This window comes from Mirounga angustirostris, unplaced genomic scaffold (genome assembly GCF_029215605.1).
Source record: "Mirounga angustirostris isolate CCGP_5_RB_7025 unplaced genomic scaffold, mMirAng1.0.hap1 SCAF_17, whole genome shotgun sequence".
NCBI lineage: Eukaryota > Metazoa > Chordata > Mammalia > Carnivora > Phocidae > Mirounga > Mirounga angustirostris.
This window is the reverse complement of record NW_026991725.1, coordinates 50817251-50837321: the sequence shown is the minus strand read 5'-3', so window position 1 is coordinate 50837321 and position 20071 is coordinate 50817251. Positions and strand designations below refer to the sequence as shown.

The 20071-nt window shown below is 43.7% G+C and overlaps 1 protein-coding gene across 1 annotated transcript in view; it reads right to left on the bottom strand.

Annotated features, from left to right (window-relative positions):
* The window catches only part of DNAH9 (dynein axonemal heavy chain 9), a 336543-nt gene that overhangs the window by 107573 nt on the left and 208899 nt on the right, over nt 1-20071 (bottom strand). The window contains exons 46-49 of the mRNA XM_064583354.1: nt 17648-17790; nt 17110-17271; nt 16670-16903; nt 7818-8078 (exon numbers count right to left, since the gene is read on the bottom strand). Coding sequence (XP_064439424.1) covers nt 7818-8078; nt 16670-16903; nt 17110-17271; nt 17648-17790 — 800 coding nt within the window. The remainder of the gene's footprint in view (nt 1-7817; nt 8079-16669; nt 16904-17109; nt 17272-17647; nt 17791-20071) is intronic.

Genomic DNA, 20071 nt, shown 5'->3' with positions numbered 1-20071 from the left:
CCCACTGTTGCAGGGCAGGCTACACAGTTGTTCAAGGAGGAGACTGAGCCAGCCTGGGGCCAGGACTCTCAAGAGCAGAGATGGTGGCAGGTGACCGGGTTTGGGACATATGTTGGAGCTAGCGTAGGCAGAAGTTTTAAAAAGAGGCATGAGACACAGACCTGTACCTCTGAAACAAATAATACATTATATGTTAATAAAAAATTTAAAAAAAAAGAGGCATGAGAGAATGTTGCTTGTATTCTTCTCAAACAGAATTTGATGTCAAACATTCAATTTCTGGAAACCTTTCCACAAATTAACCACATGGATAATGCTTTGCGGGACATTCCTCACATAGATCTCCGTGAAAAGCTTAGATTAGCTCTTTGGGAGTGGATTTGCTGGGTCAAAGGGCAGGGCGCATATTTGGTGTTCTTTGTATACACTATCAGCTTCCCCCGAAATTCCAATTCCAGCTCTCAGTGTTGGAGAAAGTTTACGTTTGCTCCCACTCAGCATTGGTCACATTAAAAAGAAAATTTGTTTTTTCAATTTGACAGGCTGAAAAATGGGATAATATTGGTTTCATTCATATATGTGCATATATGTGCATATACATATTTACTAGTGATACTATTTTTTTTTCATGTTTTTAAGCAATTTGAGTTTCTTATTTTGTGAATTGGGTATTGACCTTTGCCTACGTTTCTACTGGGCTGTTATCTTTTTATTTTTGATTACTGTATTAGTCAGTGTCCCTGCAGGCCAAAAAGATGATATAACATCCTGGCTAATTTAAGGGGAACTCTTTATAAAGAGAGAGTGCCTTACCCTGGGCTGGTAGCAGTTGGGCTGGGTGGGGCTGGGGTGGCTCTGTTTCCACCCCTGGAAACGGTGGTTGGAAGAACTGAGCCAGAGAGAAGAGAGGGAAGGAGAAGAAGAGTGAGAGAGAAGGTAAGAGAGAGAGAGAAGGAGGGAAAGGGAGGCAGGGAGGGAGGGAGGGAGGGAGGGACAGAGTGGGAGGGGAGAGGGAGGGAGGGGGAGGGAGGGCAAGGGAAAGTGTCTGAGGTCACCCAAGCCAGCCTCCCAGGTCATGGAGAAAATAGAATGGGGAAGGGCCAGGGGAGACAAATGGTGGATTTCCAGCCCAGTTTATAAGAGTTCTTACATACTAAGGGTATTAACTCTTTTCTTTTTAAATTAAAAAATCTTGTTTATAATATTCTGTGGTATATAAAATTTAGTTTTTATGTAGCCAAAGTTAATAATCCTTTTCCAGACGATACCATGATACCATCCTTTGTTTTTCTGTTCAGAAGGGTCTTTCACATATATTAAAATCGATCTGAACTTGTGATTTTTTTTTTAGTTCTTTCATAATTTTATTTCTTATTGCTAACTGTTTTATAAGGTAATGTTGTCCTTTTATTAAAAGAATGTTTATTGGGGCGCCTGGGTGGCTCAGTTGGTTAAGCGATTGCCTTCGGCTCAGGTCATGATCCTGGAGTCCTGGGATCGAGTCCCGCGTCGGGCTCCCTGCTCGGCGGGGAGTCTGCTTCTCCCTCTGACCCTCCCCCCTCTCATGCTCTCTCTATCTCATTCTCTCTCTCAAATAAATAAATAAAATCTTTAAAAAAAAAAAAGAATGTTTATTATGAAATATTTAGCAAAGGTAAAGGTGAAAGCAGGAATCACTCGTAATTTTCCTACCCAGAGATAAATGTTACATATACCCCTGTGTCACATATATACACACGTCGTATGTATTCACAACTACATATCATAAACACATTCCTGTATGTCATATACACACGTGTATACAAACATACGTGTCACACGCACACATGTGCATCACATATATACACGTCAGACACGTGTCATACATGCCACCGATACACGTCATGTACACAGATCGTATGTATGCATGCCTCATGTCACACTACACACATGTACATAATTCACATATATGTCATCACATAAACACATCACATGTACACATATCCGTCATGTTTACACACACGTACCCCTACCCGTCACACATATACACGTCATATACACACACATAGATGACATAGAGACTAAAAGACACAGAGAAGAAAGACAATGAGTATATACATGAAGAGGAATATACAGGGGAACAAATATCTACCTGGCTCATTCGTGTACATACACATGGACATATACACACAAATACACACATATCAATCACTGTTTATACTACTTTTTGAATCTGATTTTCACTGAAAATTATATCTGAAGTTTTCAGGGTCGTTGTTTTTGTAAGACATGATTTTAAATAAAGTATGCAGTTTTCTCTCATTTAGATGAGCTGCAATTTACTTCACCAACTCCATATTGCTGGACATTTAGGTTATTAAATCTTTAATAGCTGCTTAAATGATATGAACTTAAAGACATTAGACACAAGTAAACCAAAAATCAAACTGGAGGTAATGAGATTTACATTTAACTTTTAAATTATTTGAGAAGTAGCAGACATCCTTGTAATACTGAATCTTCCCATACACAGACTTGGTATATTATTTGTCTATTCATATCTTATTTTATGTTCTTCAACAAAGATGTGCAGTTTTCTTCACATTGTTTCAACAAATTTATATTCGCTTATTTGTATCTTGTGCTTTGATTGCTCTTTTCAAATATCATATTTTCCAACTGGCTCCTGTTGATATTAAGAAAGCTATACATTTTTGTAAATTATTTTGTGATGGGCCCCTAACTCTTCCCTATTATTATTTTTTATAACAGGTACTTTATAACATTTACATGATGATTATTTTTCAGTTATTATTGCGTTGGCTAGAAATTCTAGGACAACTTTTTTTTTATAATGGTGACAGGGATCATTATTATGCTTTTTCTATCTTAATGGGAGCGCTTTTAATGTTCTACCATTGGATAGGATGTTTTGTCCTTGGATTGGGATTGATTGCCATCTGTTAGCTTAATATCCAAATATCCTTGTATTCCTACTTTACTGAGAGTTTTAATAAGGAACGGATGCTGAATTGTGTTAAGTCCCATTTTGACATCTCCTAAAATGACGATGAAGCTTTTCATCTCTGACTAGGGGGTTGGGTATGGTTACATGCATAATCTCATATAGGGAAAACTCGCCAGTTGGTGGCATAGTAAATCTGATTTACTAGTATTTTTTATAGGTGTCTTACACCACTGTTCATAAGTTAGGTTCATCTGAGGTTTTATTTTCTCGTGCTATCGCTATCACTTTTAGTACCAGGCTTAATCACATAACATAGGCCTTAAGAGGTCCTGTCGGAAAGAAGTCCATTCAACTTGGAAACTCTAGAATTTTCCAAAGTATTATAAAATCTGTTTTTTATGTTACTTGCTAATATTAAAAGTCAGATGCTAGGGACTCTGCATTGAGCACGATGCAGGGCTCGATCCCAGGACCCCGAGCTCATGACCTTGAGCCAAAACTAAGAGGCGCTTAACCGACTGAGCCACCCAGGGGCCGGACGAATAGTTTTTAATAATGAAAATGTCATTATATGTTACTTGTATAATAAAAAAATGAGTTCACTGTAAAAAATACATAGGCAACAAAGAGAAAATTCTAAGTAACTTTGTAGGGGGCGGAAAAGGCCATGAAATTACAAAAAAACCATTCCTCCACTAAGGCAGGAAAAGTTACACTGGATTTATTTCAGTTTAGCTATAAAAGTGAAATAAAACTGCCAAAGCAGAGCCTCAAAACGTGCAGAGACTTACTACCAGGCTCTGAAAACAGGGAAGTGGTCATGAAATACCAGAGTTCTGTGAACACGGAGGGTTTAAGGATACTCTAGGGTTCCTTGGGTCCACGAAGCAGTAACGCCCTCATCACACTTGGTACAGGCTGATCCATTCCACTTCACCAAGTGGGGTGATGGAGGGTGGGGGTGGGGAGGGGGGGTGCGGAGGGCAAGATGTGCAGAGGGGGTCAAAAGGTACAGCTTCCTGTTGTAAGAGAAATAAGTCCTGGGGGTGTCTGGATAGCAGGGTGACTATAGCTAACGATACTGTGCCGTAGATTTGAAAAGAGAGGAAATCATAAAAGTTCTCATCACACACACAGAAATCTATAACTGTGTGGTGATGGATATTAACTAGACTTACTATGGTGACCATTTCACAATATATACAAACACTGAATTATTATGTCATACACCTGATAGGAACATCGTTATATGTCAATTATATTTCAATTAAAAAAAAAATGCTGTCTGAGACCCCGTAAATGCATTCTGCAACCCGTAGACCATAAGCTCTGGTCCACAGTTCAACTTCTTAGTGATGCCGTGGGCTGCTAATGATCTTGGCCAACCCACCTTCAGAGACTCATCATCACCTCACTTCCTGAGGCACCCACTCGTGCACCATGGCTCACACACTCCACACCCCCCTCCCCACGCATCTGTGTCTCTGCAAACATCGCTCCTTTCTGAGATGGTTTTCTCCACCCCTGCCCCATCCAGGAAAATGCTCTTCCTTATCGTCCTTGCTTCATGGGCATTCTCTTCCCTAGTTCCTACCCGGCCAGCCAGTTAGCCATGTCCTCTTCTGTGCTCTTGAGCCACTGAAATTGTAGCTTCTTTCTGTTTGTGTAATACATGCACAGAGTTTGCAAACTCTAATAGGGCCATAAGGCTTAGAACGAAACCCATGCCTGGTAGACTCTGACTTCAGCTCTGTAGAAGTCATGGCTTACAATTTTTTCTGTTTCTTCTAGAATTTACTCCTTATTGATAAGGAATATGCCTATGCTGCTGTTTCATCATTCATTCATTCATTCATTCATTCCTTCGAGAGCGAGAGAGCGCAGGCGCAGGCGCAAGTGTGTGCGCGCGAGCAGCAGGGAGGGGCAGAGGGAGAAGGAGAAGGAGAGAACCCCAAGCAGTCCCTGCTGAGCATGGAGCTTGATCTCAGGACCCTGAGATCATGACTTGAGCCGAAATCAAGAGTCGGATGCTTAACTGACTGAGCCACCCAGGCGCCCCTATTTTTCATTTTAGATGTTAGCAAGTGACTTCCTACTTAAAGGGTGTGAATATTTAGCTATTTTTACTGCCCTCCTTTCCCTCCTAATTATTATGGTTATATCAAATTTTTAGTTAATGTTCAGAATGAACATGACATGATTATAAATATTGTTCACCTTGGGTTATATTTTCTTTCTAGTATATCCTGAGTTTTTTTTTTTTTTAATGAAATTAACAAGTGCTTTTATTACTTATTTCCTGTGGAAGTAACTTTTGGACAAACACCCGACAGAGGGAACCAGGATGCAGGGGGGTTTGGGGGAAGAGGACTTCCCAGTGAGCTGACTGCTCGTTCAGAGGCCTTGGGTGGGATTGTGCTGGGGGTGTCTGAGACACAGCAAGGCCAGTGTGGGGGGTCGGAGTGACAAGAGGAAGACTAGTCACTGGTGTAGCAGAAGAGGGGAACATTGGTAGGGTCTTGTGGGCCACTGTGGATTTTATTCTGAGTATGATGGGAAGCCAGTGGAAGATTCTGGAACAGAGGGATGATGTGGTCAAACTGCTGTTTGATTACTCAGCACCTGGGTGGCTCAGTTGGTTAAGCCTCCGACTCTTGATTTCGGCTCAGGCCATGATCTCGGGGTCGTGGGATCGAGCCCCGAGTCAGGCTCTGTGCTTAGTGTGAGTCTGCTTCTCTCTCTCCCTCTGCTCTTTCTCTCAAATAAATAAATAAAATCTTAAAAAAAAAAGGTCACTCAGGTGGGTGGCTACCATCTGTTAGTTTCTTTTCATACATGATCTCATTTCATCCTTGTGACAACCTAACGGGGACCGCGTTTCTATTACCTCCCTTGCACAGACGAGGAAACAGGCCGAGTGGAGAGAAAATCATAGCCAGAGCCATACCCAGGGAACAGCACAGCCAGGATTTGGTCTCAGCTCATTTTAGGAACTGTAACCCCTGTGTCAAAAGATCTTATGAAAGATCTGCCTTATTAGCAGGACACGGTCAGCAAACACTTTACGTGTGTCGTCAAAGAAGTCGTCTCGTGGTTCGTGCTGGGAGAATCAGAAAAGGGCGAGACGGATCTAGAACGGTAAGTGTGAGCTTGAAATATGGGTAGGATGGGGGCAAGAGGAGAGGTGGCGGCGGGGAGGGGTTCAGGCTCATCAGAGGCCTGCAGATGGAAGCGGGTGCCGCTGTGAGGGGCTGGGAGAAGCTACCAGGTTCAGGCTGAGAAGTGGGAGTGTAACCGGGCTACCCCTCCAATTCCTGGTCCACCCCCACGGTACCCAGGTTCCCAGTAGAGACTCTGGTGTTTTCTCCTGATATAGGGTGGGGGTCTGTTTAGGGCCTTCGAGGCCTTAACCTTTAGGGCATAAAAAATAAAAAATCCTGGAATGCATAATCCTAGAATCCTTCGTAAAAAATCCTAGAATGCACTTATCTCTCAAATTACAATTTACATGGAATTATATGTCACAGGATTCTACAGCGTTCCTAATTCCTTTTTAGATTTGCCCAGGCCTGAAACCGCCAGATGCCAAAGTGAGGCGGGGAGGTTTCAGAAGGCCAGTGTGTCTGCCTCTCAAATGCCTCACCTGCCCTGAGGGTGTCAAAGCAGAGGCAGAGAGAATTTTTCGTGAGACCTGCTCCTGAGTCCCCCCTGCTCTGCCTTCAAGGGGGGATGTGTTGGCAGAACCAGCATGGGCCAAGGGGTCCAAGTGAATGGAAGAGAAAGCACCCTGCAGGGGGGAGACCCCGATGACTGAGCGGGGGATCTCCACGTGAGCATCCCAACAGAGAAAGGGTCAGCTTTTTGGTCCCCCTCTGACATCTGCTGCTCATGACCAGAGTCTGTCTGCCCCCTGCTCTTCCTTTCTGCCCTTGCCTCTCAGCCACGGTTATCCAAATGGGAAAGCAGCTTAATGGTGAAAAATAGAAGGAAGAAGTAGCTGACCACCCCCCCTCCAGGACACACATACATGGAGTACATCTCCAGGGAACCTAAATAAAAGTACCTCGTGAATACATCTCAGAAGTCATTCTTCGTCTACCAAATGGTTACGTATAGAAGTTGAATTTAATGGACACACAGTTACGTGTTGTTGGCGTTTGAATATTTGCTAATTTTGATTACCTAGGTTTTTTTTTTTTTTCATATTTTGGAGCTAACATGTGTTTTCGTCTCCTATCTTAAGTATTTTCTCAGGGTTTTATAAGGCTCATGTGTCCTGTCGCTTGTAATGGGTGAAATGACCATGGGGTACACAGCTGGGAGGTCTCTGGACTTGGATTCTGAGGGTGTGAGTTGAAGTCTGGCTCTAATATGGAGTGACTCTGGGCAAGTCAGTTCTCCTTTGGACTAGTCGGCATCTCCTGTTCTGGTTGGTTCTAAGACTCACATCCCTGGGATTGCATCGGTCGGTATGTCGTCAGTTTCAATGAATGTTTGGGGGCGCCTGGGTGGCTCAGTCGTTAAGTGTCTGCCTTCAGCTCAGGTCATGATCCTGGGGTCCTGGGATCGAGCCCCGTATCAGGCTCCCTGCTCAGTGGGGAGTCTGCTTTTCCCTCTGCCCCTCCCCCTGTTCATGCTTGTTCTCTGTCTCTCAAATAAATAATACAGAAAAATTCTTTAAAAAATAAAATAAATGAGTGTTTCCTGAATGAATAAGCCAGTGACAGCTGGATCCCTAAACCCTCCAACTTTGCCCTTGGATCTCTTTGGGACGCCAGGGTAGCGTGCTGTCTGGGTCACTGGAGCCGCTCCCCTCCCCCCCACCCCTGGGCGGGGAGGGGTAAGCAGATGGGACAGACCATCCTCCTACCTTATTGAGGGTGTTGAGAGCCGCCTGGGCTGCCGTGAGCGCCGGTTCCGCCTTGGCCAGGTCCTCCTCACAGTCCTTCTGCTTCTGCTTCACCTCGAGCATGATGAGGGCCACCCTCCGCTCCTCCTCGTCTGCCATGGCCTTCTCTCTGCTCACCTTGTCCGTCTCTATGCCAACCACCTGAATCAGCTTGTCCGCGTCTTCATTCTTCTGCCTCAGCTCCCCTTCCTGGGCGGCCAGCTTGGCTTTCAGCCCATCCACCTGCAGCAGAGAAGCCCCGGGTTTATGGGGAGCAACAAGAATTTGGACGGGGGAGGCCCGGGGATCTGACCCCCCAGGGAAAAATGCCAACTCCTGATGTGAAGGAAGGTGCAAAGCTGAGCTCTCCTCTGGGGCCAAGTGCCCTGAGCCAGGAGAGGAGAGGGACCCTGGACTCCCTCTTCCTCCTCCCTCTACAGTAAATGTGGTAGAAGAGTCTAAGCAACACACACCCTGACCTTTCTTTCTCCTTGATGCCCATGTGACTTAGGCTGCTTCTCAGGGACATCGGTGCCCGTGTCTTATAAAACTCCGCGTGCCTCAAGTAATACTTTCCACACAAGTGGGCATGTCCTAAAAATCGGTCATTATTTAATGGACATCGGCCAACGTGGGGTATGCCAAGAATTTAGCAAGTGATAAAAAGCGAGTATCTACTGTGTATCTGGAGAGACTGAATGTGTGAACAGACAGTGGCCAGAGCATATATAAAAGTAGAACTCTAACCCACAACTGTAACCCTCCCGGTGCCCAGGAGACCGACCCATTATGTACCATCACTAGCTCAGGAAGCCAGCCTGCTGTAAGTCAGTCAGTCTTGTAGGAAGTCAGACTCCCGTCTCCGCAACAATCCAGGAAGACAAACAATAAATAACCTCAGTAACAATCGGCCCCAAATGGCCAGAATGTGATTAATAGTGGACACCTTCCTTAATTTTTGTCCCTGCTTTCCACTTAGGACCCACCAGAGAAGGTCAAACATGCTCCCCTAACTGATCACATAGGATGCCCAATCCTAGTGCGCCCACCACCAGCTTCTGTAGGCCACCAGCCTCCACTGGGACACACCTGACGCCTTTCGTTTCTTCTCACTGTGAAGCTCTCCCCACACCTCTGCCTGCCTTTGAGTCTCTACCAAAACCCAGGTGCTGGGTGGCTGACCCCCTTGCTAGAGCGAGCTCTGAAGAGAGAGCATTAGCTTCTTACTAGGTTGGTCTTAGTTTATTCCCACAATCCTTATGAGAGAGATGACCAGGTTACAGCCGGACAGCAGAGAATTCCAGTGGCCCAGACCAGAATCCAGTGGGGCTCTCCATCCAGCCTCTGGATTCATACGCACTTTGGAGGAAATAATGAAGTATTGGGAACATCACTATGTAGGAAACCGTCTATTTCTCTGATCCGCTGGAGAAGGAGGAGTGGTTTTCTCTGTACATTCAGTTCAGTGGAGTGTGCAGCTTCTCAGAGTGTGGTCCCAGGACCAGCAGCCCCAGCAACAGCATCCCCTGGGTACTTGCTAGAAATGTAAACTCTCGGGCCCACTCCAGATCTACTGAATCAGGAATTCTGCAGGTGGGCCTGGCGATCTGTGTTTTCATAGGCCCTCGGGGTGATGTAGATGCCCACCTCTGGGTCTGAGAGTCACTGGCCTGGTTTATGGCCCTTTCACACGCAAAGAGAAGCCTCCTCAGATCTGTTTCTTTCTGGGAAGTAAAAAAGCCATTTGTCTTTGCAATACGGCCCATAAACTTTACATTGCAGGATGACCTCCTCTCATTTTCCTGCAGTCCACTTCCATGCAACAACCAAAGATTACTTCAGAGCTCCTGGAACATGCCAAGCAGATTCGAATGCTTTATGATGCAAAATGCAGAAGGGGAAAAATAAAACAGAGGCTTAGACGCTGCCGATAATTCCCTTTCCATGGCAGATCAAAAGAAAAGAAAAGGAAAGTGGGGGGGGGGGGCCGCAGGAGGAGAGAATGCTCTTTAATTTTGTGTATTCATGGAACTGGAGACTTTTTGTTAACCTCAAATGAAGGCCTGCTCCCTAGAACGAGTCTTACATGCCCATGCTAGAAGGTTAATCCACTTCTCTCTCCCGTTGTTAGGCTGCAGGGACTTATTTCTTCAAGGACAAAGATGCAATTGTAAATCAAAATGATTGAACCACATAATCACCAGAGTCAGCAAACACACCAGTAACTTTTTGTTCCTTTTTAAACCTTGGGAGATTTGAGAAAATTGGTGTGGTGTGTTTTTTTCTTCCTGTTGTTATTTGTTTGTTTGTTTTGCTGACTGCAGATAGGGCTGATGACCTTGGGTCCAAGGTAAATAATCACCAGCACTGTGAACGGGAGCTTTATGGCTCTTAAGCTGTGACGTGAGGGTCCCGCCGGTCAGAATGAGGCTGCTCCCCACCAAGCTAAAGAGAGGGCGTCAGTCAGGCTCATTTTATGGCTCTTCTGCAATAGAATGGGATGTTGAAATAGGTCACGTTAAAACTTCCTCTTCTCTTTTCCTTTATTCAAAGCATCTGAGCCCCTCTTTGGCTCTCTTCCTCTTTAGACACCCACCCCCACCCCCGGATAGGAGGATCAAGAAGGACAGTGTCACAACCAACAAAGAGAGCCTCTCCTCAGTCTTGCCAGCCCCAAGAATGTTCATGGGGGGGGGGTTGTCAACTGAGTGGGATGACAATAGGCTGGTGGTGAGAGACCCTCCCTTCTTCAAGGATCAGGAACATGATGCTAAAGAGAAAGGCTAAGCTTCCCAGGCCCTTCTCCTCAGAGCCACAGGAGGAGGAAAGAGAACCTGGTATAATCCACAGCAATCCCTACTGTGCAGAGGGCTGGAAGCCCAGAGATATTTTCCTTGTTCCTCTGAGTCCCTCTGGTCACCCACCATGTTCTCATATGAATTCAACACTTCACAAAGACTCTCCTCTTAGATGAGAGGTTCCCCATCTGTAGTAGACCCATGGTTGCCTGCCTAATAAAAACTTCTCGTCCCTGTTCTGGAAACAGAGTCTGAATTTCCTTTGGGGAACGCTCCCTTCCCAAGTCCTCATAGTTTGCGTGGAGCCAACTCCAGTGGCTGTCCTTTGACCCTCGCTTGGCCAAGGAGAATATCCAAGTCACAGAGAATGGTTCAAGTCTGGGCAGACCGATGATCGGAAGAGGCCAATCAGAGCCACTGACCATTTATCCAGGAACTTGGCAGAAAATCCTGCCTGCCTGAACAGGGACATTTAGTGAGGGTCTAGCTCCAGCCCTGTCCAAATTCAGCTCTGTCTCTGAATTTTCTTGGTTTTATTTGTTGTTGTTTCGCCTAAACCAACTTCCATTGAATTTTGGCCAGCTGCCATCAAAAGGATCCTGATAAATATATCATGTAATCTCAAAAATTTTTTTCCCTCTCTCCTGTCTTTTCCTTTTCTTTCTTTCATGCTAAGTGAAATCGATTTTTTTTTTTTCACTTGCAACCGAAAGAGTCCTGATGGATAATCATGGTAAATTATTGAACCGTCAACTTCAGGTAAATTTGGTAGCCTGAGATTATTTGAAACCCCAGGATAAATTGAATTTAAGAGTCTCCAGACAGACAGACTTGAGGAGTAAATCTTATATGCAGGGAATTGGTAACAACCTATAGGCCTTTTTGAACATTTCTTCAATCCAACAGCCCCTCTTCTTCATGAGTACCCCTGAGCCAGATACAGAGCGAGGACGACAGGAGGTTCTGAAGATGCCAGGAGGTGACAGAGTGAGACCCCAAGTCAGAGTTGGGAGTTCTGACTGTGCCAAGAGAAGAATAGAACAGAAGGGACGCCAGCTGTGAAGCTCTCATCTGCAGCAGGAGCAAAGGCAGTTGATGCTGCCCAAAGACCCATGTGGCTTCACCAGCTGCCTCTTGAAAACACCACCACCACCACCACCACCCAGATGGGAAGGAGCAAACGACCCTTCACAGGGAAACAGCCCCAAGGTAGAGTTAGACTCTGAACTGACTGCCCTCCAGAGACTGAGCTTTTAACTTGAAGTGACCAAGGCAACCTGAAATGCAAGATTAAGAACTCTCTACTCTTGGGGCACCTGGGTGGCTCAGTCGGTTGAGTGTCCAGGTCTTGGTTTTGGCTCAGGTCGTGATCTCAGGATCAAGGGACTGAGCTCTGTGCTGGGCTCCATGCTCAGTGGGGAGTCTGCTTCCCCTCTCTCTCTGCCCCTCACCCCCACCCATGCACTCTCTCTCTCTTTCTCAAATAATCTTTATTAAAAAGAAGAACTTTCTACTCTTAAATGAAAAAGATGGATCTGTAGCTGAGTTAAATTCAGTTATAGAAAAATAAAGTTACCTTTATGACCACTTGAGGCTAAGCATGAAATTATATTTAAAATTTATCAACTTTAGGTGATTATATAATTATTCATTATTATCACTCTTACCAGTATAATTATTACTCCTAATACTGCTATTGTTGCTAAAGAAATTTGGAGTCCCTCTGAGCCAGAGTTGTGATATTCATTTAGCCCACTCCCACTAGATTATGAATCCCAAAAACTGTCCTAAGTGGGTAGTAGGACAGTGATACCACATAATTCAAATCATTACCCTTATACCAAGATTATGATGATATACTTAGGGGCTTTTTCTACCCAAGGAACAATTTCAGATGAAGGGTTTTTAACACAGTTAGGAAGCCAAGTTGATACCATTTTTACAAGAAGAATCATCCTTATAACCATCCATTAGTATGAAATACACACCATGTACACAGTATTGGGGGACCCGTCCTCCACCCCCACTCTGAGCTTATAGGTGACTTTAGAACGTGCTCATTTGGTTGGTTGCCTGGCCATCTGTCATCTACCCATATGTCCCTTTATCTACACAATTATAGAACATTTACTATGTGCCAATGAATCTTGGTTTCTGCGCTTATATGACTGCTGATGGTATAGCATGAAATACACAAGAGGAGAAACACAGTTCAGGGATGGAACCACAAAGACTGGAAGGCACAACTGCTCAGAGCTTAAAAAGGGCTTCTGGGAGCAGGGGTAGCAAACTGTGTAGGCATCGACAGTGACAAGCTGACAAGGGGTGGGGGTGCACCTAAAGACATGGAGACGTGAACTAGCTATGGAGATTTGGGGCAACTACAACCATTTGGAAGTACTGGATGCCAGGGTTGCAAGGGGGTAGGTGGGAGGAAGAAAGGGTGGCACATGGGCAAGGATACAGTTTGAAAGTTCTAGAGAAGTTCAGAGAATCTGCAATGTAGTATCTAAAACATTAAAGTCTGCAGAAGAGAAGACTCAAGCTTATGGTCTGAGCAAAGATCCCTCCAATAGCAGGACAGAGGCTGGGCCAGAGCTGTGTTGTCTGGTTTGGTAGCCACCAGCCCCATGTAGTGAATGAGCACCTAAAATGTGGCTTGTCCCCCAGGAGATGTGCTGTAAATATAACCACACACACTAGTTTTTGAAGACTTGAAGAAAAAAAAAATACTTCATTGATAACATTTTTATACATTGATTACCTATTAAAATAAGAGTTTGGATGTGTTGGCTTAAATAAAATGTACTCTTAAAATATATAATTATGTAAAATTAAAATATACGGTTAGAATAAAATTCACTTATTTCCTTTTACTTCTTTTGATACAGCTACTAGAAAATTTAATTTGCATATATGACTGGCAGGATATTTCTGTTGTATAGTACTTCCAGAATACAGTGGGGGATACTAAGCAGAATGCTATGCATTCATTCATTCATTCATTCATTCATTCATTCATTCATTCATTCAACAAATATTTAATGAGTGCCCACTCTGTCCAAGTGCTGCTTTAGACACATCGGTGAACCAAAGAGATGAGGATCCTGGTCTTTATGGAGATTATGTCTAACGGATGGAGACAGACACCAACAAAGAAAGGTAACAAGTATATTACATGTTGGATGGGGGTAAATGCTATGGGGAAAAGATAAGGTAGAGCAGAATAAGGGATGCAGGGGTGGTGTGGGGTTGCAACTGAAAACGGGGTCATCAGAGTAGGATTCAATGAGAAGGTGACATTTGAGCAAAGAGGAGGAGATGAGGGAGTGAGCCACAGGATGAGAGAGGGAAGAACATCCAGGGGGAGGAACCAGCCAGTGCAAAGGCCTGGTGTTGTCTGAGGAGAGAGCAAAGCAGCGGCATGGCCAGAGAGAGAGGAATATCGTGGGCATGGGGTAGCAGGAGATGAGGTCTGAGAGTCTGCAGGGTGTGGTGGGAGAGGAGCCTGGGCGCCATTTTAATGAGGGAAATGGAAGCCATCTCAGGGTTTGGGGCAGAAAAGTGACATGCTCTGACTTATGCTTTGAATGGATCATTCTGGCTACTCTGTTGATGATGGACCAAAGAGAGGCAAAAGGAGAAGCAGGCAAATGAGCTAGAAAGGTACCCTGGTTGTCCGGGTTAAAGACGCCGGTGGCCCAGATCAGGGGAGTGGCAGCATAGGAGGTGCACAGCGGTGGGATCCTGGGCTTATCTGAAGTTAGGGCCAATAGCGATTTTCTGATGTTTGGGCACAAGGTGTGTGAAAGAGAGAAATGAGAAGAGTCAGGGACAACCCCAAGTATTCGGCCTGATGGGCGATGCAAGAAGTTGTTGGCGACCCAGGTTCAGGATGGGGGGGGATGTTGTGGAGTTCAATGTGTTGAAATAATCAAGGTAATAAGTATTACCTAAACACCTAAATCAAAGTGTTGAAAACAGGGAGACAGCAAGAGGGGTATATTTAAGAGATACATAAAAAAGTAGAGAATTTGTTAATTCTTAACTGAGACAAGGGGAGGAATCTAAGGTAACTCCCTGGTTTCTAGGTATCTGGTAGATGAACGCATGACTTGTTGACGTAGAGAATTTTGAAGGAGAAGAAACCAAAACTGATGCCGGGACTGGGGAGGTTTCTCCACTAACCATGTGCAGGCAGAGTTGGGTTCACCTAAGGTATAACCAGTCTTCTCCTGGGGTGATCGATAATTTCCAGAGGATAGGTGAGCAGAGGGAGAACAGGTGCTGCTGGGGGGACAGTATTCTGAGGGCACTGTAGGTGGGGTGGGGGGAGACAGGAAGAGGAAAAAGCAACAGATGTTAAAAATAATCTGATAGGACTGCATTCTGGGATTCTATCACATGCTGTTTTCTAGAAGTTCAGAGATTGAGAGTACTGAAAAGTGTTGGGAGAGAAGATGCTACCTTTCTACAACAAAGGTACATGCCAGGTAAACAGCTAGGGCTTTGGCTGGGATCTGTGTCCCTGAACTATAGCTCTGGGAAGGGGTGTGGTCACAGCACAAATGGACACAGAGTAGTGTCATGGACAATTGTCACATGTCACATGTGGACAAACACTGAATTTGAACAGATCTCACCATGCCACTGGGTAAATAAAGAAAAATAAAAAAAGGGTCTTCATAGAAATACAGAACAAGGAAGGGAAAAGAATCTAGGAGACTTAAGAAGAAGGACACAGGTCTGAAAATGGCACACTATCAGATCTAGAAAAAACATCAAGAGAGCTCTCCGCTATCATAGGATGGTGTCAATGACATGGTTGCAGGCAAACAGGCTGAAATAAAAAAAGCAATAGGATGTGTTGGAAGGAGAAAAGGATGAGGTGAGGAAGGGCTGTTAGGATATTAAAAATGTAAGAGCATAATTAGAGTCTTCACTGGAAACCTAAGAAGCAGAAGCAATGTTACCCACTATTAAATTAGAATTGTTGAGGATAAACTTGAAAAGCTCTCCTAGAATGTAGAGGGAAAAAAGCCAAAAGGATGAGATCAATGAGTGAGGACATAATAGATACAGGGCACAGAGAAGCCATTGGCAAAAATTGCTCCTGGAGGAGAGGCCAAACCAGATGAATGAAACCAGATAACAGAAGAAAAATGGCCCAAGCAGAAGAAATTCTATGTGAACAGATTGCAAGGGCTCACTGCATCCCAATAAATGAGCTGAAATCCTCTAGACATATTGCACCTACGATTCAAGAAACTAAAGTGGGGAGAGAGGACAAGTCAGAAGAAGCAAATTCAACAGTTATGTCAAAGGCAAAGCTCTGTAATGATGACAAAGCAAAAGGCTTAGATATCTACAGGAACACGGGATGCCCAAGAATTAAAGTTGATCACAATTTGAGTTTAATGGTGCAAATCCAGGAAAACCACACCACCAGCTGACTCTGCTGTGGGCAAACAGAGCACAGAAGGGGGCCATCAAGGGATCAGCAATGTCTGATAGGCATGTTCCCTTTGGAAGAGTAAGTAGAAAAATATTACGAGGATAGGACAACAGGGACTTTCTTTCGATGGCCAACCACTTGGGAATATATGAAGAAAATGCAAGAAATGAGACAGGATTTAAGAAATCAGGTTCTGATGATGCTTTGACAGACAATACAAAGAAATAAAAGAAAAATTGGTATAGATACTTCTCTTTGGTTTTGAAGATGGAAGGGAAGCAGACTGGAGAGGAAAGGAAGGTAGCAGAAGAGGGGGAGAGGGGTAACAAGCAAAAGAGAAGAGGTGCTCCAGAGGATTCCATCATCAGTACCTGGGAGCAGACCAGACCTGAAGCTGAGAGTGTGACCCTCCTCAGGGAGAGCTCAGCCTTAACTCTTGGAACAGTTTCTGGTGAACAGTTTCTGGAAAACCATACATGATTCTCAGGCCTGGACTGTGATCCATCTAGTTCCCTGGAATGGAGCGCTCCCACTCCCTCTCAGTGCTCTGAAGGCAGGAGCAACATTAGACCATCACCCACCTGTGCAGACGTGCTGTGAAGCTTCAGCAGCCCATTCTCGAGACGCTCCATTTTGGACTTGAGCTCTTCTCCATTTCTGCGCAGCAAGCTCTGGTAGAGTCTGATGAACTCCAGGAATGATTTGGGAGTTGTGTAGTTGTAGCGCTGCTCATTGCTCAGATAAGACTGAGACATCTGGTTGACACTTGTGTGCACAAAAGCCATGAACTTGCTAACTGACTGCTTGACTGTGGGCTGAAATCAAAGAGTGGGAAACAAAGTGACTGTCTGGACATGAAGACTGGAGGTGACGGCCCACCCTACTCATGGCCTCACCACATGGAAAGTTCTGCTCCGACAACTCTATCCAAGCCTGAACTTGAACCCTAAAACTCTGGACATGGAATTCCTTGTACCTGAGGTAGAGAGGAACTTGAAGAGTGTCTCCTTTGCTCTCTCACCTCAATGCCTTCTGTGTTCTGTAAGAAGCGGAGGCTGACGGACTCCAGTGCCTGCCGAGGCCACTCGTGGAACCAGTCGATGGCCGTGCAGTTCACAATGGCTGGGAACTTCCTGCTGCGGACTCTCAGCTTGTTTCCCACAGGGGAAAAACAGAGAGTCACCTGAGGAATCAGAAGGGCGGGGAGAACCAAGAAAGTATCAGGGAGATACTCATAGAGAGATATGGCTTTGGGTTCTTTATTTCCCAGGAAGTTGGGAAACACATCCAACAGAGGAAGAAAAAAATCTGTCAACACTAGCCAGGCTTCTAGCCAAGAAATTAAGAATGCTGGGACTGCATGAGGCAAGAGGGAGGCTACTGCCCTTGAAGCAGATGAGAAGGGCAGCCTTGCAAAATTGCTCAGGCGAAGAAGGGCAATCCACCTTCCCTGTCCACTCCCAGGATAATCAATGAGGGCAGCTGTGTCCAAAATATCAGCAGAGGCTCTTAAGAACCATCTCTGGTCCGCCTACCCTGGGCCGTAAATCCTTCTATACCTTCAGTTGTCGTCGGACCCGATTTATAAAAAACTTCCAACAGTTCTCTCTGTTGTCAACAAGACCTTGGCTCTTGACTTCATTTCTCACATTGTTTATGATGTTTTCGACTTCATCATCAGAGTAGAGGTCTGGGATCTCTCCTGGGAGAAATGGAACACAGATGGGTGGCTTTGACATCTCTCTGCATGATACAATAGGACATGAGAGGCTATCCAAACTTGGGACACAGGGCCTATGATTTTTTGGCCATGTTCCACCACTCTTGCTGGTGGAATTGGACAGATGCCATATCTACTCCTAACTCAGTGCAGGTGGAGAGATGATACTTTAAAGAATGGAACAGGGTACATGGCACCATTTTGTCCTGGGCCAGCAGCCTGTAGCACAAGAGCTTTCAACTCTCTTTACTTCTTTTGCCTAAAGCATTTATTTACTAACTACTGTTAGTAAGAATTTTGCTCCTGAGGAACTTAATATTTAGTAGGAGAAATAAAACAGATGTAAAATACCTATAATATAAAACCACAAGTGAAAAGGGCCATGAGAAAAATACAGATAAATCCGTAAATTGATGAAGAATGAGCTATACCTTTCTATTAAAGAAGAAAGGGAGAGAGCAAGGATGGTTTTAGGGAATCTAGTATATGATAAGTATGACATCTTAAAATCAATGGGGAAAAATGAACATTTAATACATGGTATTAGGAAAACTGGGATCTGGAAAAAAAAACAACAACTATGGTTGGATCCTTATACTCCATTGCACACTAGGATAAATTCCAAATGGATCAATACTTAACTATAAAAAATAAAACCATAAAAATGGCAGAAGACATGAGGAAAATATTTTTATAACCTCTGAGTGGGGAAGGTCTTCCTAAGTGTAACTCAAAGTTGGTATGTTTTAAAAGAAAGATAAATCTGGTAAATATAAATTGACACATTTTATGTACAAATAAAAAATTATATAAAAAATGGAAAAAATGGTATGGTGAAAACATAGGCAAAGTATAACAAGAGCAAAACCAAAGAACCAATTAAAATATGTTTCTAAAAGATGACATACAAATGGTCAACACGTACATGGAAAGGTGCTCAATATAATTAATTATCAGGGAAATGCAAATGAAGATCACAATGAGATATCACCTCATGCCTGTTGGGATGGCTATTATCAAAAAGACAAGAGATAATAAGTGTTGATGAGGATGTGGAGAAAAGGAAATCCTTGTGCACTGTTGATGGAAATGTAAACTGGTACAGCCAGTATGGAAAACAGTACAGAGAAACTGAAGAAATTAAAGGTAGAACAAGTGCCATGTGATCCAGCAATCACACTTCTGGGTATATATTTGAAAGAAAAAAAAAACAGATCTTGGAAATATCCATACTCCTCTATTCATTGCAGCATTATTCACAATAGCTAAGATATGAAAACAGCCTAAGTGCCAATCAACAGATGAATGGATCAAACAAATGTGATATATATACAGAAATATTATCCAGGCTTTAAAAAAAGAAAATCCTGTCATTTGTAGTAACATGGTAAACCTAGGGGGCATTATGCTAAGTGGAATAAGCCACAGAGAAAGAAAAATACCACATGGTATCACTTATACATGGGATCTAAAAAACCCAAAAAATAAACAACAAAAAAAACCCCCCAAGAAAACAAAACAAAACAAAAACCAAAAAAACAGTCATACTCATAGAAACAGAGTAGAAAGCGGTTGCTGGGGGTTGGGGGTTGAAGGAAATAGAGAGAATATGATAAAAGGGCACAAACTTTTGGCTATAAGATGAGTAAGGTCGGGCACCTGGGTGGCTCAGTTGTTAAGCGTCTGCCTTCGGCTCAGGTCGTAATCCCAGGGTCCTGGGATCGAGCCCCACATCGGGCTCCCTGCTCTGCAGGAAGCCTGCTTCTCCCTCTCCCACTCCCCCTGCTTGTGTTCCTGCTCTCGCTATGTCTCTCTCTGTCAAATAAATAAATAAAATCTTTAAAAAAAAAATGAATAAGGTCTTAGGATCTAATGTATAATAACACTGTACTGTATAACTGAAATTTGCTAAGAGATAGAACTTAAATGTTCTCATCCAAAAATTTTAAAAAGGTGGAAAAAGGAAAATACATATTTCCTCCAATTATAGTTAAATAACTAATCTCCTTAATATGTAAAGAAACTCTCCACCATTACAGGAAAAAGTTAATAATACAATTGTAAGATATGGTGACAGATACAAAAAGAGAGCTCATGGTACAGGAAATACAAATATCTCTTAAATATATGAACATATGCTTTATCTCACTTGTAGCAACAGAAATGTACATCAACACTATATTTACTTTTTTGTTTGTACAAATAAGACTGGCAAACATATGAACACTCAACTTCATAGTAATAGAAATGTACTTTTAAAGTA